The sequence below is a fragment of the Solea solea genome, chromosome 16, assembly GCF_958295425.1.
Source record: "Solea solea chromosome 16, fSolSol10.1, whole genome shotgun sequence".
Lineage (NCBI taxonomy): Eukaryota > Metazoa > Chordata > Actinopteri > Pleuronectiformes > Soleidae > Solea > Solea solea.
The window spans coordinates 5,348,478-5,365,550 of record NC_081149.1 but is presented as its reverse complement, the minus strand read 5'-3'; the positions used below and the strand labels follow the sequence as shown (position 1 = coordinate 5,365,550).

At 41.4% G+C, this 17,073-nt stretch overlaps 1 protein-coding gene across 3 annotated transcripts in view; it reads right to left on the bottom strand.

Annotated features, from left to right (window-relative positions):
• LOC131475973 (protein shisa-6-like) overlaps positions 1 to 17,073 on the bottom strand; it is a 77,329-nt gene that overhangs the window by 9,187 nt on the left and 51,069 nt on the right. Inside the window, exons 6-8 of one of the 3 annotated variants that reach the window (XM_058654384.1) lie at positions 6,416 to 6,478; positions 4,850 to 4,870; positions 2,477 to 2,605 (exon numbers count right to left, since the gene is read on the bottom strand). In XM_058654384.1, coding sequence (XP_058510367.1) covers positions 2,477 to 2,605; positions 4,850 to 4,870; positions 6,416 to 6,478 — 213 coding nt within the window. The remainder of the gene's footprint in view (positions 1 to 2,476; positions 2,606 to 4,849; positions 4,871 to 6,415; positions 6,479 to 17,073) is intronic. The other 2 variants (XM_058654385.1, XM_058654386.1) reach the window with 2 other exon arrangements.

Here is a 17,073-nt window from a genome sequence, read left to right as displayed (position 1 = left end):
GTATTTTAAGGGGAAATGCTGCTAAACCACAGTAATGTACTGTATTTTAAGTGGAAATGCTGCTAAACCACAGTAATGTACTGTATTTTAAGGGGAAATGCTGCTAAACCACAGAAATATTCTGTATTGTAAGAAAAAATACTGCTAAACCACAGTAATATACTGTATTTTTTTACTGCTAAAACCTCAGTAATATACTGTATTTTAAGGGGAAATGCTGCTAAACCACAGTAATGTACTGTATTTTAAGGGGTAATGCTGCTAAACCACAGTAATGTACTGTATTTTTACTGCCAAAACCACAGTAATATACTGTATTTGAAGGGGAAATGCTGCTAAACCACAGTAATATAATGTATTTTAAGGGGAAATGTTGCTAAACCACAGTAATATACTGTATTTTAAGGGGAAATGCTGCTAAACCACAGTAATATACTGTATTTTAAGGGGGAATGCTGCTAAACCACAGTAATATACTGTATTTTAAGGGGAAATGCTGCTAAACCACAGTAATATACTGTATTTTAAGGGGAAATTCTGCTAAACCACAGTAATATACTGTATTTTAAGCGGAAATGCTGCTAAACCACAGTAATATACTGTATTTTAAGGGGTAATGCTGCTAAACCACAGTAATAAAATGTACTTTAAGGGGACATGCTGCTAAACCACAGTAATATACTGTATTTTAAGGGGAAATTCTGCTAAACCAAAGTAATATACTGTATTTTAAGCGGAAATGCTGCTAAACCACAGTAATATAATGTATTTTAAGGGGAAATGCTGCTAAACCACAGTAATATTCTGTATTTTAAGGGGAAATTCTGCTAAACCACAGTAATATACTGTATTTTAAGCGGAAATGCTGCTAAACCACAGTAATAAAATGTACTTTAAGGGGAAATGCTGCTAAACCACAGTAATATACTGTATTTTAAGGGGAAATGCTGCTAAACCACAGTAATATACTGTATTTTAAGGGGAAATTCTGCTAAACCACAGTAATATACTGTATTTTAAGGGGAAATGCTGCTAAACCACAGTAATATACTGTATTTTAAGGGGAAATGCTGCTAAACCACAGTAATATACTATATTTTAAGGGGAAATGCTGCTAAACCACAGTAATATACTGTATTTTAAGGGGAAATTCTGCTAAACCACAGTAATATGCTGTATTTTAAGGGGAAATGTTGCTAAACCACATAAATATACTGTATTTTAAGGGGAAATGTTGCTAAACCACATAAATATACTGTATTTTAAGGGGGAATGCTGCTAAACCACAGTAATATACTGTATTTTAAGGGGAAATTCTGCTAAACCAAAGTAATATACTGTATTTTAAGCGGAAATGCTGCTAAACCACAGTAATATAATGTATTTTAAGGGGAAATGCTGCTAAACCACAGTAATATTCTGTATTTTAAGGGGAAATTCTGCTAAACCACAGTAATATACTGTATTTTAAGCGGAAATGCTGCTAAACCACAGTAATAAAATGTACTTTAAGGGGACATGCTGCTAAACCACAGTAATATACTGTATTTTAAGGGGAAATGCTGCTAAACCACAGTAATATACTGTATTTTAAGGGGGAATGCTGAACCACAGTAATATACTGTATTTTAAGGGGAAATGCTGCTAAACCACAGTAATATACTGTATTTTAAGGGGAAATTCTGCTAAACCACAGTAATATACTGTATTTTAAGCGGAAATGCTGCTAAACCACAGTAATAAAATGTACTTTAAGGGGACATGCTGCTAAACCACAGTAATATACTGTATTTTAAGGGGAAATGCTGCTAAACCACAGTAATATGCTGTATTTTAAGGGGAAATGTTGCTAAACCACAGTAATGCAGGACATGGAGAAGTTACAGTGACCCCTGTTACTGAGAGAATACACTTGAAAGTCACAAGGATGAATGAAATCAAACTTGTGTTTGCTCTAAAGGACGACTCATCTCTGGGTTTTAATGTCAGCATCAAATATGTCACGGCGGAGATAATGATCTGTGGCATCGCCGAGACATTAAAGCACCGCCCTGTTGGCCTATAGGAGCCGCTCAGCTGAGGAAAAAATATGCCTCTTAAAATGTCATTAGCAGACATTAGCAGCGTGACACGCACGGCAGATGGAGCAAGATTACATGCCAATTAGACAACAGTCGCTGGGCCGACGCATGAGTCTGTGGAAATATGTGTGACGCCTGGAAAACGTCACGCACTTAAGAAGAAGACGTCCCTTTTTAAAAGGTGAAAAGTTGGGAAATAAAAAAAAAGGAGAGCGTGGAAGATGAACATCTGGAGACACTTATCGTGATGCTCGTCCCCGTAATGGACATTCAGACCTGTCATCAGGCCACAGGGTGACATCAACTGCATCAAGCAAAACACTGCGATGGAGGATGAGTTAATCTGAGCAGAGAGGAGGAGGAGGAGGAGGAGGAGGAAGAGGAGGAGTATTTACTTAGGTCAGACTGGAGGGCCAGCTCGTAGGAGGGCGGCAGATGGCTGAGGTTCTGGAAGGATCTGGAGAGCGACACGTCGTACGGCTCCGTGGCTGAGGTCAGGATGTTGTTCATCCGCTGCGGTCGCTCTACAGTGGACAGAGGAGGAGGAGGAGGAGGAGGAGGAGGGAGTGGAGGCAGTGCGGTCAGAACACAGACAGACGGACGGACGGACGGGCAAAAGATGACAGGGATGAGCGGCAGCTCTCGGGCCACTGCCACCGCCTGGCGGGTGAAATAGAGATCAGTTTTTGGGGAATTTCTGGACGACAACTGTGACGTGACGTGATTTTATCTGAACAGAAATAAACGAATAAGAGTGTGAAAATCACACGTGCATACAGGAGGAAGTTTACAGCGTCTCTTAGGCCAAATATTCGCCTCCGTGACTGTATGTGAGAAGGCAAAAGGTCAGTCTGGTCATTCTCTGGAAACTCTCAATTTAATGTTGTGACAACTAAGGACGCAGCAGGAGAAACTCTGTGTGTTTCAGGGCGTCGTACAAGACATTTCTCACTGTATGCTTTATTCTTAGGTGTCATCAAAGTAAATGAAGTCCGGTTGGTTTTAAACACAATGACCTGAACGGTCAAAGATATTCCCCAACAGCTGATCTGCCGTGTCGCAACACAGCTTTTAAACTGTTGTCATTGTATCTATAGGAAAACTGTGTCAATAAAAAGGGCTGTCTCACAGCAAAGTAACAGAGGAAACAAAGTATGTTTCCTCTGTCTTTGTTCATGTAAAAACAGTTCTGCTTCTCTCATTTTCCCACTGACCAAGCGTATGAACCTCAAACTCCGTGACCTGGATCCCCACACTCGTGGACACTATCTACGATCACATGAGTCTCTTTCGTCTGGCGTGGTTTCACGTCTTTTATCGCTTCTCAGGTCAGTAGTCAAGCTCGCCCAGTGGATTGTGTCCCTCAGTGGAAATGGGAAATACAGCTAAACCACTGTAATATACTGTATTTTAAGGGAAAATACTGCTAAACCACAGTAATACACTGTATTTTAAGGGAAAATACTGCCAAACACAGTAATACACTGTATTTTAAGGGAAAATACTGCTAAACCACAGTAACATACTTACATTGGAAATGCATATTTCACAGATATGGCTCACTTTTGAAAGACAATGTAAGCCGGTTGTCCAAAATAATTGTGCATAGGCAACATTATTGGATCTGTGGATCAAGACTTGGCAGTCAGTGATATTTGATATTTGATTCAAGGACTTTCCACGACCGATTCCTTTTAAATTCAAGGACTAGAATGTGCTGACACAGATTAAGATGGGAGGGCAACTCTGTAAGAGCTTTGTCTTAGCCCATGATTGCAGCACACTCCACATCTGGACAAGTTTTTGATTGTTCTCGGGATCTTGGTCAACGTTAGTCTTTGTAAATTTGGCTTTGGTGAGACAGAGATGTTGGAATTTTCATTTCCCAGACATCACTTTATCATTTGCTCTCACTTTGCTTAACTTTACTCGCTCACTGTTCTGCACGGAATCTCGTGGCACATCGTCTATGCACATCAAGCAACACAGGGCGCGTGAAACAGTAGGTGGCGTCGTAACAAATGAGGGAGACAATTACCTAAATATCAATTTCACTTTTTTCTTGCACAAAATTCAAGCACTTTGTGTCTGTTTAGGAAAATGTTCAAAACTTTCAAGGACCCGTGGGAACCCCGGCAACTGTACCTGGTCTGGCGCGTCAACACATGATAAATAATACCATTTACCAACCATGGGGGTACCCTGAGAGCAAAATTCTGGTAGTGACACTCCCCCTGGTGGACGTCTGGTGCAAGTGTTTCCTGATCCGTTGCGTTTGAAGCTGCTCAGGTGACCCTTGAGCAGACATGTCTCGTAACATTGAATGATTGATAAATACTGTACGTGTGGCAACGTCACGAGTTCCCTGCACTGCGTCGAGCTCCTGTGGATTCAGTGTTTGATTGGGACGCCCAGTCATGGGTCATGAGGCACAGATAGTGGGGGGCAGCGACTCTGGGTTTAAAAATAGGACCGAGCGACTACTGCAGCAAAGGAGGACAGGGACACACAACACCGCAGAGCATATGGTGCAGAGAGGAGATGCTCTCTGAGTGTGTGTGTGTGTGTGCGTGAAAGGATTCTTGAGAACGGACTAAAGGTCATGGATTATAATGCAGCGGCGGGAACTTTTGTGACTGCAAAAGAATACACAAGCACTGAAAAAGGTGTGTGGGGGGGCGAAGAAAAAGGTAAAGAACTGATCTCTATGTGAAAAGATGAAGATAAAAATACACATAAACACAAACATGTGCATGTGTATCACTTACCGTATCTCATTTGTCTGTGGGCTAACAAATCCAAGTGAGAAAGAAAAGATCAATCATTGGATACAGCATGTTTTTATAAAGCACACCAGAGTTTTCGACCTAATTCAAAGCCAATAATGGAAGAATGCTGCCATAATTCAGGTTTTTTTTGTCTGGTTGTCGGAAGTACTGAGACACAAAGGCTTGCTGATAATAATATCTACACCACCTTAAGTCTACGATATCATAAGAATACGTTCAACACTTTATCTTAATGGTAGACGGACGTTTTCAACGGGAAACTTAAGTTCTTGCTGCTTCGTGACCCCAAAGTCCACAGAGAATATCAGCAATTTTACATCACAGCACACAGGAGTTCCTGATCCGCTGCTGCCTCCATCGACTGGTTAAGATATTAAAATGTTCTTACTTTAGGGTTTAAACTTCTTGTACTCAGTGACACAAATGTAACAAACGAGGCAGCAGTAGACCAGCAGCTCCTAAAATCGCTGATTTTCTCTATGGACTTTGGTGCAGGAGATTGAGGAGTAAACAAAAAACTTAGCTTTCCAGTCAAAAATAAGGCTGCAAACCTCGATTGTATTACGTGACCGTGTCGCAAACAATCTCATACTTATCTCTATTATTATTATTGTACATGTACGTTTTCCATGTTTAAAGAGTCAGTGAAGACTACATGTCAGTACCTCATACAAACCATACTTGAAAATACCTGAATCTTTAACACAAAGTCAAAACACCAGCAACCTTTGAATTATGCATTGCAGCCCGGAGCCTCGTCAGAAGCTGAATAGACTAAAGAAGCAGCTCTGAAGAGTTTTATTTGGTGGCTAAAAGCACTTTTGAAAGCCATTTTCCCCGTGAAAAGGCCGCTCTGTTGAAGAGGCAGACGGGTACGGGCAGGATGTGGACTGCGGTGCTCCATTAATGCTGGGAAACGTTGTACAATCACTCAGCGAGGGTTTCAGAGAGAGACGCTGACGCCAAACATCTGCTTCTGCAGCTTTCAGAGCGTCACACGGGATGTTTTCGGAACAAATAAATGCCTGATTCTTTCCCTAATTACACATGAGCGTTTCATTTCATTGCCGTTCAGTTGCAGGACCATTCAGTAATTCCACACCTCTTTCATGGAAAAAATCGCAATCGGAGAAGAAAAAAAAGATGGGACACAATAACAGTAATTTGGTTTTCAATAACGTCTGCAAACTGCAGATGATCCTTTGATTATCAAACAATGTTTTTCCTTTTTTTGCTTTTGAAATTACTCTCAAGACTCCTTTATCATTTTCTCAAGATTTTAATTTCCCTGTGAAAGATCTAAGCTCGTCCTTGAAACTGGAAAGAAGGCTGACTTTCATTTACAGACATAACAATGCATATCATTTACAAAAGTCAAGTTGGGTGAACAAGTTCTAACTCAAACTTAGAGCAGCATTCTTTTTTTTTAAGACTATATTTTTGTACTGAAAAGATGAATACAGTTGGTTCTGGTGAGCTTTTTAACAGTGAGGTTTTGTGTGTGGTTTAATGTCAAGGGCAATAGTACTTTTCAGTTTCTCTTACCCAGTTTGGGCGTGAGCGCGGTCAGATCCAGGTGACTGTGCTGATAGTCGTGGTGGTGGTTCCCTATAAAGGAAAGAAAAGACAGAGTTAAGGGTGGTCGCTTCAATTTATGGAAAGAAAACCAGACGTGTCCTTCATGTTTTATGCGTGTCATGCATTAAAGACTCTCCTTCTTCACTGCTTGGTCACTTCACTCCAATGAATGAATAAATGCTCCGTCTTGAAGTTTTCCGAACGACGCGGTCACTGCGTTGACTTATGATTGTACGGGTCTGTATTCATACCGCGCTTACCAAGTCTTCATGACCACTCAGATTTCTTAATGACTGAAACACTGCCCATTCACGCCGAACAAACTGCATTGTAGGTCTGTTGCTTTTTTATTTTTTTGGACCAAGCAGCAGTAGCCACTCAAATATTCCAGTCCAGGCACCAACTAATCCAATCAACCATCACATCTGTTCAAACATAAACAGTTTACCGTCCAAATGCTGCTGTCCGATTTGTGTCGGACACAGTTCAAGCAACAACTGTGCACACAGTGGGATCATGTTGGCAATATTTGCAACTACTGACACCAAGTCGGGGCCATTCGGATGCACCTGATACCAGTATCAGGTTTGATGCAGCCCTCGTGTAATTCACATACTCGTAAAACTACTCCAATACTGCTCCACCCAATACCACTTAACGTACAGAGCAGACTGTAACCTGTGCTCTGCTCGACTCTCGAGAGGATAAAACATCAAAAAAGAACCAACAGGGCCCACAGGAAAAGGTTTTTACCACTAAATGTGAAGTATTATTCATTTAAAATCTGTTCCTATATGCTCACCTACAACATCTGGTGTCCCATTACAAAGGAGGCTAATCTTCTACGTTGTTGAACATATCGGGATGTAAATGCATGGACATAAAAGCTCAAAATACTGATCTCTTGTCTTTTGATATGCTGTATAAACCCAAATGCTTTACAGCAAAGGTAAAGGAATTGTCCTCACTCTTCCAATACTTTTGGAGGAGACGCTGCAGAAATAGTATCTAATTTTGATTTTGTTCATAGTAAACCAAATAGGACTTAAATTTAAACTAGAAGTTTGTAGATTGATCTTGATCCAGGGACAATCTGGGCTGTCTTCATTGCCCACTACTGCTCATATTTGCTAGCTTATGTTGCTAAAAACTGCTACTATAGCTAATTTCTGCTATATACTATAGGTGCTAACTATTGTAGCTGGAAGCTGCTACCATGGGTGCTAGCTGCTGCTGTAGCTGCTAGCTACTGTCGCTAAAAATTGCTACCATAGTTGCTAGTTGCTGTGAAGTCTCCACATAGAAAAAATATTGGTTCTTGCGAGAAACACGCAAGCGGTTGACGATGATGGCCGGATGATTACGATAGTCGTAAAAATATGTACTCAACAACTGTAGGGGGAGCTCTGTAGAGAAAAAGGAGAAAAAGGCGACCGGACATGCTTTTTCCTGCTTCAAGTGATCGTACTTGTACTATCCCTGATTAAAGTGACTCATTGGGGCAGCGTTAAAAAACACCTGCTTTACCAACTGAGTGACAGCTTGTCTTTTTAACTGTCTTGTTGGCTAACTGCGATTAAACATGAAGAGGAAGCATTGTTTTCATTATGCAAGTCTTCACAGACATGACACAGTTGGACACTGGACTCATGTCCAGGGTGTAACCTGTCAATCACGTCAGCAAAGATTAGCTTAGCTCGTCCTGAAACCCCTCAAAGGACTGAGACGGCGACTGACGTTAATTTATGCGGTCACTGTCCCCCGAGGATAAACCGTAATGATTTTGTTGATGTGGAGTGAGCAGTAAGCCGTCACAGCTCGGTCACGTGACCCCCTCCTAACATTGACACAATCCTCACTGCTTTGCCAAAATGATTGATTGCGGCGTCTTTATGATAAGGAACATGGAACATGGCTCCACCTCACAGCGATCCATCTCTGTTGCGAGGGACTCATTTGATGCCGTGCTAATGTCGTTATGTGTCGTTTGAGTGCTTAAAGAACAAACCAGATTCCATCGCTGAGCAGCGGCGGGGGTTTAAATTATTTTCCGAGAATGAGGATATTCTCCTTGATTCAATTAGATGTGGATTTTCCAAACAGTGGAGCATAAAAAGCATGGAGATATATGTGATGGAGGTTCCTTATTTGCATTTAAATATGTTCATCTATCATCCTGTTAAAACACTAAACACAATAAAATAAATGTATATATGAGCTGGTTTAGGTTTGAACTGACGACAGGGGGCGCTGTGTTTTGCTTTGGGATCAGTGTCTGAACATGACTGTCATTCATTTTATCATATTCAAAGATGTTGCACCACCTTGATAATCTCCTACATTTGCAAAAATATACTACGACTATACAACATAGTATGGGGTAGTTAATATCTGTTACCCTACCCTAGTAAAACGAGAGATAACATGAAAATGTGCATTTTATAGAATAACGACTAAAATACTATCTAACATTATTTCACTTAAAATCTCTGAACCTGTTGTTAATTGTTTCGACAGGAAGTAGTCACACTTGGCACATGTGCAGAACAAATCTGGTTTGTGGTACAAATTCGGGGCTGCTACCATAGCAGTTAGCTACTGTCGCTAAAACCTGCTACCCCAGCTGATTGCTGCTATGTAGCTGCTAGCTATTGTAGCTGCTATGTAGTTGCTCCTGTAGCTGTTTGCTGTTAAGTAGCTGCTGATTACTGTCGCTGAAAACTGCTACCACAGTTGATTGCTGCTATGTAGCTGATAGCTATTGTAGCCAAAAGATGCTATGGTAGTAACTAGTTGCTGTAAAGTCTCCTCACATGAAAATATTAGGGCTCTCCTCAGTGTAGATATAAAATGAACCACTGTCATGTTGTTAACATGACGCCTTATAACGCCTTATTTATTTTTAAATCCCTTCACAAAATGAAATGTAGCATAAGTGGTGACCCAAGGTTCAAAAGTTTAGTGGTGATATGCAGTTCAGGGCTGACGTGCATGTAATGTAATGTGAAGACATTTGAGTGTTATTGCTTTTATGCAACATCTGAGCAAACACTGGATATACACAAACAAACAAATAAAAAAAAATTTGTCATTTGTTCACGAGGAGTGTGTAATTCAGGAGAAGACTCCACTTCCCCCGCACACAGCGACGCAGCTGCAGGCGTGATTCAGCCGTGGGGACAGCGAGCAGTCACACGTAACCACAGAGCGCTCAGAGGAGTGTTTACTCAAGTGGAACCTCCAAGAAGCCAGAGAATGAGGCGCTCTCTCCCTCAAGGAAACTTGCAACCGTCTGAACGACCAAGGACGACACAGCATGGTCATGATGAGCGTTATACTGTAGGCGATCAGAAACCAATCTGATGCACATGTCCAGCTCTGTCTTCTCATGCACTGCAAGGGACAAATGTAGGCCAAAGGACCGAGACAATTACAACATGTGAAGCTGAAATGATGATTTTTTACTTTGACATCCTTTGGTCACAAGACAGTGGTTTTTAGAGGATTTGTTGCATGACTCAATTTGCGCGGCATGGGCTGAGAGTCGGTAAGAAACCACTCTTTATTTTGCTTTGGAAAATGATCCTGAAATATAACAGGAAAAGGAGACACCACTAGGGGGAGCTGTTAATACAGACTGTGATTTTCCGGTGTGTTCCATTTGTAGTCGGAACTCGCAGTTTTCACACTCATGAGGTGGATTTCCAACAGCACTTCTGTCTAAATGTTTTACAGTGAATCGATCGCACAAATATGGAACTTTTCCATTATTCAGTACTAGCATGACTCGGCTTGGCTTGACTCTTGTTTTTTTGCTTTTCCATTAGTGATAGTACCAGGCACCTTTTTGTTACCTGCTCTGACGAGGTTCCAAGCCAGCTGAGCCGATACTAAAATGTGACGTCAACAGACTGCTGGCCACTGATTGGTCAGAGAGTGTCGTCACTGGAAGGAAGAGTCATGAGTGCGACGTCTGACACAAGAATCAAAGCCAATAATGGCAAACTGTAGATCAGCTAAAAAGAAAAAGTCACAGAAAACGTGCGTTAATCTCTTCAGTTCAGTGACTGTGTCAGACAGAGCGTGAAAACGTATGAAACCACAGCGCGGCAGTTTCATGCAGCCGTTGCTATGACGACTCCGCCCCCAATTTGAGGAGGAGCTGAGAAGTAATGGAGAACGACATGACTGATATCAAACTGAGTCGAGTTGAAGGTGGTGGTGAAGCTCCTACAATCACAATTTGGCTGTTAAAATTAAACTCTAAGATGTTTTTATATGACATCTGGTGCAATTAGAGAACTGTAAATGAAGCAGCGACATGGCTCGCTGCCAGAATATATAACAGTTGCAGGAGCTGCCATCCTGGATTTGGAAAACATTTTAGCCGAGGAGTAAAGTGTCGCTCCTGCAGTCAAAGCCGCAATGGTGGAAAAACCAAGGACCCCCTGGTGTCAGAGGGAGCTCTTCCTCTTCCTCTTCCTCTCGATATATATCACTTTTCATCTCTCACACTCAGAGGCGCTGACACACTAAGTCCATGTGACACCGAGCTGGCACCGCGTGAAGTACACGGAGGGGAACATACCTGCAAAGTGTCAATGCATAATGCAGCAGACAGCGAGGCGTGTCACGTGGATTGGCTGGAGTGATACAGACGGCTGTGTCACAAATGAATCCAACGCTTCCAGGTTCCGGCGGGTGAACAGAGGGGGGATCCCACTGTGACCCAGATCCATTTTAAACGCCTCACTCTGGAGGGAAGCTGATGGACAGACGCGGGCAACGGAGAGAACCCATGCTAGGTCATTAGCCCGGCAGAGTGTGAAGTACCATGTGGACCTGGTGGGACAGATCACCTCATTTTTGTCCTTGTCCGGACGAACGTGTGATGGAGAGTGACACTGAGGCGAAGCAGGAGAGAGGATGGAAGAGATGGAAGCATGCTGCCATTTTAAAGTCAAAATGAAGCACTGAGCTGTGAGACTGTGGCTCATTTTAGTTTCGACATTACATTTTAGCACAAACTTGATATTCTGCTACATTTGCTAAAACAATATGAGACATTACAACTTGCTACTAATTCTGGGAGAATCTGAGAAATATCCAAGACTGGTTATTAGAGGAAATCACATTATATTCCCACAAATTCACTTCAGCTACAATTGATCATCATGCTTCATACAGATACTTGTCTTTAGGCATCAAATAAGTTTATTATTATTTGATTAAAATAAGTTTTTTTATATTTTCTGGTAACTTTGCTCCATATAACAAAAAAAAAAACAGAATAGTTTTTGGTTTCTGGACAAAACATTTGACAACATCATCCTTTCAAGGTTTGAGAAACACTGATCAACATTTTCTGACATTTCATGGACCAAACAATTACTCGATTAATGACTCATCAGTTGAAGCCCGAATGTCATGATTGGACGTGAAAATTAGAAACGCAAACCTTCGTTCTCTTTTACATACAATAACCTCCTTATTTGACATTATTATTTTATAGTTCCATTTTAGAAAACAAAGAAAAGCAAAGCTGGGGTTGGCAACACGTTACCGACAACTTTCCAAAACAATCACAGAGCAGCTCAGAGAGAGAGAGGCCGCCTTCTACTGGCTCTTCTACAAAACAGTTACATGTAGACAAACCTTCAGTGCAAATCTTCCTATTCCAGCATTGGTTAGAACTGCCTACGCTGCAAAGAAACTTCAATAAAAGGAAAATTGTTATAAAGTGTGTGTATGGGAGAGGCTCAGGAGAGAGAGGGAGAGAGCATCTATCTTAAAGAATTAGCTTCATGCCATCCTGCCTACTGCAGCTTTAATATTGGCTAATATTCATTTTTGATGAGTCGCTGGTGTTTTGTTGAGTTTTCTGCACCAGAGCATCTTATTGCCATGTTTCAGTGCACCGGGGATTTTTTCATTTATTTATTTATCACAAATGCATATTTCCTCGGCAGCATTTTCCACTCGGTGCACTTAACTCAATTATAGTATTTCTCTCTCTGCACATGAATGAATGTTAATTCTGTTTACAAGTGAACCACATCTGTCTGAAATCGTCACATCCTGTTAATCCCCGGCTTTAAAACCCTTCGCTCACTGAGAGGAAATCAGTTCATTTTCCATTTCACGAGCTGCAACTGAGAAACAATCAGTCACTCCAGCCTTCCTCCTTCAGCTCTGGAATTAGCCTTTTTTTTCTTACAGTAACACAGTTTCAGAAACACACCAACGCAGCAGTGTCTCTCTGAGTCTTACCCATGCGGCGTCACAAGCTCGACCAGCGGCGTCTCCCAGGGGGGAGCACGGCTTCCCGGAGTCTGTGAATTACTAACAAGGATAAGCACAGATTTATCTGATGTCTTCTTTGATATGTCAGAAGTCACATCACACAAAGCTGCCGTTATCCTTGCCGTGAAATGTGGGACTCCACGATTCAAGGGTCTGAACACATGAGGATCCCAGTAAATGGGTGAAGCCGAGTCTTCGGAAGGAAAAAAACCCGCAACCGTGATAAGAATCTGATAAAAAACACAATTGCAATTCTGAAATACCACAAAAGCTTTGGATGGATGGTGTTTTCTTTCAAATGTACAGTTTTTCATAATTAGCCAGATAGTTATTGTTATTATTACATGTCATTTAGTAGAGACTTTTATCCAAAGCGACTTACAAGGGAATTGCGTACAACCTGCCAGGGGTGGAGTTGAACTTGTGACCATGAAGTCTTTGCACACTTGGCATCGGTCTTAACCACTGAGCCACTCCACCCCCATAACTGCAGGGAACGGTTATGGTGGAATGGCACAGGTTTTTTTATGGCTGGTCATAAAATGTAAAGGTTATCCTCAGCTGCTTTGAGGTTCTGTTATGTTGCAACATCCCTGCATTCAGCCACAGTATACAAATGGAAATAATCTGCAGTTTCATCTCAAACTGCGGTGCAATGTTGGGCAGATGTCTTGTGCCTTGTCGATTTTTGAAATGTTAATATGACACATGTGAAACAAGGTGCCAAAACATGTCAGTCATTTTATAAATCTTTTTCTAAATTACCACCAGAAGATCACAGACATCAGCCAACCAAGCTGTCAATCACACAACTCGTATGTGTTGTGCTTTATTGTCTATTTTCCTGGAAATGTAAAAAAAACATCCTTTACAAAATTGACATCACGTTTAATTTAAAAATACCTGAAATTACAGCGATTGAGACCATTAACTCTGCAGGAAGATGTTTACAAATCATATAAATCAAGTGAGGAAGAGGCAAATTCTTTTGACAATCAGCAGTATCACCCCCATGTGGTTATTGAAAATAGTTTTACTTCGTGGTTTGACTCACTGCAGACTGGCAGACTATATCCTCTAAATATTTTTTATATAGTTATATATGAGTTCCCCATGGTTTGCAAAAAAATATTTTTTTTTTTCCTCCGGGAGACCAGAATAGATAAAATAAAATGTGGCTAAGCTGCTGTACAGTTTAAGTGGGAATAATTATCAGCTGGCAAAAGCCCACATTGTGATCAATGTTTCTTTAGTGAAAGATAAAATGGTTATTTTTGTAAATAATAATTGGCAAAAATGACAAAGTTGCATCCATCTCTGAGGATCAGGAGGTAAACGACAGTGTCATCTGCATACACATGAACACAGACCATGTACAGTCGCCTTGGCAACCAGCGTCTGATCCTGTCACTCCTCATTATCATGAACACCAGGCAGACGACAGCGGAGCGACAACGTCAAGACTCCCAGGAGGAGAAGGCAGATGCAGAAGTGGCAGCTGGGATGGAGGCGGAGCTTATGAGTGTCAGGGACGTACAGATTTCAGGTATGAAGTGCGGCAGCAGGCACCAACAATCACTGTGCCACATGAGCAGAGGCAGTCGAGCCACGCCGTCGCCTGAACTCGCAGGTTTCACCTCATTAATGCAACAAGAACATGTGCTGGAACAGATTTGGAGACAGATTTGCGTCGACACTTTAACCTGCTTCATTTAATCTGATGTCAAACTGCTCTCTTATCAGCCGCCAAACTCGTCATGAGACTCAGAAAATGTTCTGACGTTCTGACGGCGACTTCTCACACCTGCTGAAATAAAACTCCCACACACATCAACAAACTGTCGGACAAACGCGTTAACATCTGTGACTGCATGGTTAGCGCAGCTATCCATTTTGAGATGGTGAGCTAAAGAAGATAAATGTTTAATTCTTTAAGCCGAGAAAAAGAGTCAGACTTTTCAACTCCCAACCACAGGATCTGGGTGTTAATCTGACTTTTATATATATTAGAGACTCAATTAAGTCCCTAATATATATATAGATGTATATATCGATATATACATATACCCTTTATTTAACGAAAGCTATCATGTTTACATGTATTTTAAAAGTGTGGTCTAACACAGTAATTAGATGTTTTCTATTAATATAAGTAAACTTACAGCAACAGGAAAACAAATGTGATATCGCCACCTAGTGTCCCGGAGTCACCGTTCCCTGCTAGTGCGCGTATATTGGTACAAGTCGTCTAATTAAATGGCAATATCTCACTAAAAGACATGAGTTTTTTTGGTCTTTTCACTTCATGATACGTTTTTTTTTCTTTGTTTGTACACAACACAAAAGTGTTACAGCACCACATACAGGCCTGGCATATGTACTATAGCATTTAGCGTCTTAGCGTTTTGTGTGGATAAAGACATTTTGAAAAGAAAGGGAAAGTCCCGTTTATGTGGGGTTAATTAGGGCTTCAGTCAAAACATGGACAAATATTAACCTATATATTATATATTAAAATATATGTTGGATTTTTAATTGAAGGGCTTAAACTCACGCTAAACTAAGCTTAGGGTTAGGGTTACAAATGAGAAAAACAGACAGGACATGACCTCATTGTCCTCAAACAGCTCTGGATAAGATGAGACATTTTATACAGTTGTGTTTCAGAAGCGCATCGTTGTTGTCGGAGCTCCTCCCTTGATCATTTATCACTCTGTCTTTGGCCTGCACGCTCGGCCGAGCTCAAGAGTTTGTCTGATATTTCTTATTTCTGTAAGGAAGTCACAAGGTCAGCCTGAGGGACGGTGAGAGGGTGGTGGGGGGAAAACAACCGGCGCTGCCTTCACTTGCCTGGAAAAAAACCCTGTCGGGAGTGCATGATGCGCCCAGGGGCTGTGACACACAATCCCTAATCAATACGGGGGAAACAAAGATCCTCGGCTGCAGGAGCTCCTTATGGGAAGTCGTCATGTGTCATGCCGAGCTGCTCGCCTCATGCTCCTGCTCCTGATCTTTCCACAGAGGGAGGGGAGTCTGAACCTCACAGACACCGTCAGAAATAGGGACTTTTCTCCATTTTTGAGGCATTCAGGTGCAAAACTGAAGCCAAACAATGACAATTTCTCCAAAAATGCTCAGTCGCTAACTCAAATTAAGCCAAAGTCTCGACCGAAAACGCTTCCCTCCCCAAACCTGAAGAGAAAAATGTGACCGTGAACGCTTAGCATTCCACACGCGCTGCCGCCGAATGCCGGCTATAGCAGCTGAGCTCGGCTCCTAATTGCAAAGTCATTAAAAAGATCTTCCCTCGTAATTTTCCAGTTTGCTCTGCCTTTTCTAATCGTTTCATCAGACTGCTTATCAACAGTTGCTTTGTGCCACACTGCCAATGCAATTAAAGCAAAACGTGTAGTATAATTATGGAAAATAACTCACTGGAAAATTCACTTTCAGAAGAGTGTGCCTCCTTCCCTTTACATCACATATTAAAGGAAACTTGGTCTGTTTTTATCAAGTCTCTACTGCCACTAATTGTTTTCTTCTCATGCAGTAAACCTGAAACTCAGGTTTTTAGCTTCTAGATTCTTAAACTTCTTCTATAAATGCCAACAAATATATTTGGTTGCCAAAAAATTGCCAAAAACTGACATAATGTCACTTGTTGGTGTGTGAATTGTAGTTGTATCACCTCTACTGCCATTTTGATTTTTGCAAACAAGAAGAAACCATATTTGGAAGGGGAGGCAGATCTTACAGTGCATTTTGCTGTCAATCACACCATAGCCACGCCCTGCTTTGACACATAACATGTCCATCATTTACGAAATTCACATCATGATGACCTGAAACTCGCTATTAAGACCATAAACACTTTGGGGAAAATTTTTACCGATATTACAAATTTAAATCAAGAGTTAGAGTTGCCTTAACTGCACTACGTGGACACATAACAGACAATGAAAAACCTAAGAAATAATCTAACCTTATTACATTTCCTTGTTTAACCCTTCTGTTACTATCCTATCGTACATACTTCTCATTACTCTGAGACTCGTTTGTGATATCTGGAAAAGTCAAAAACTATGGACTGGCCTACACCTTTCGCCCTATGTCAGCTGAGATTGACACAGCGCCCTCGCGTAACCCTCATGTGGAGGATAAAGTGGTAGAAGATAGATGGATAGATGGATAGATGGATGGATACCAGAAAGCAGAGAGAAATAGAGATTTACGACCATATACTTCTGCAGAACGAGCGTCCAATCACAGACGAGATTCACCAGCGCGTCACACATTTGCTTCTCAGTACCACAATTCCTAAG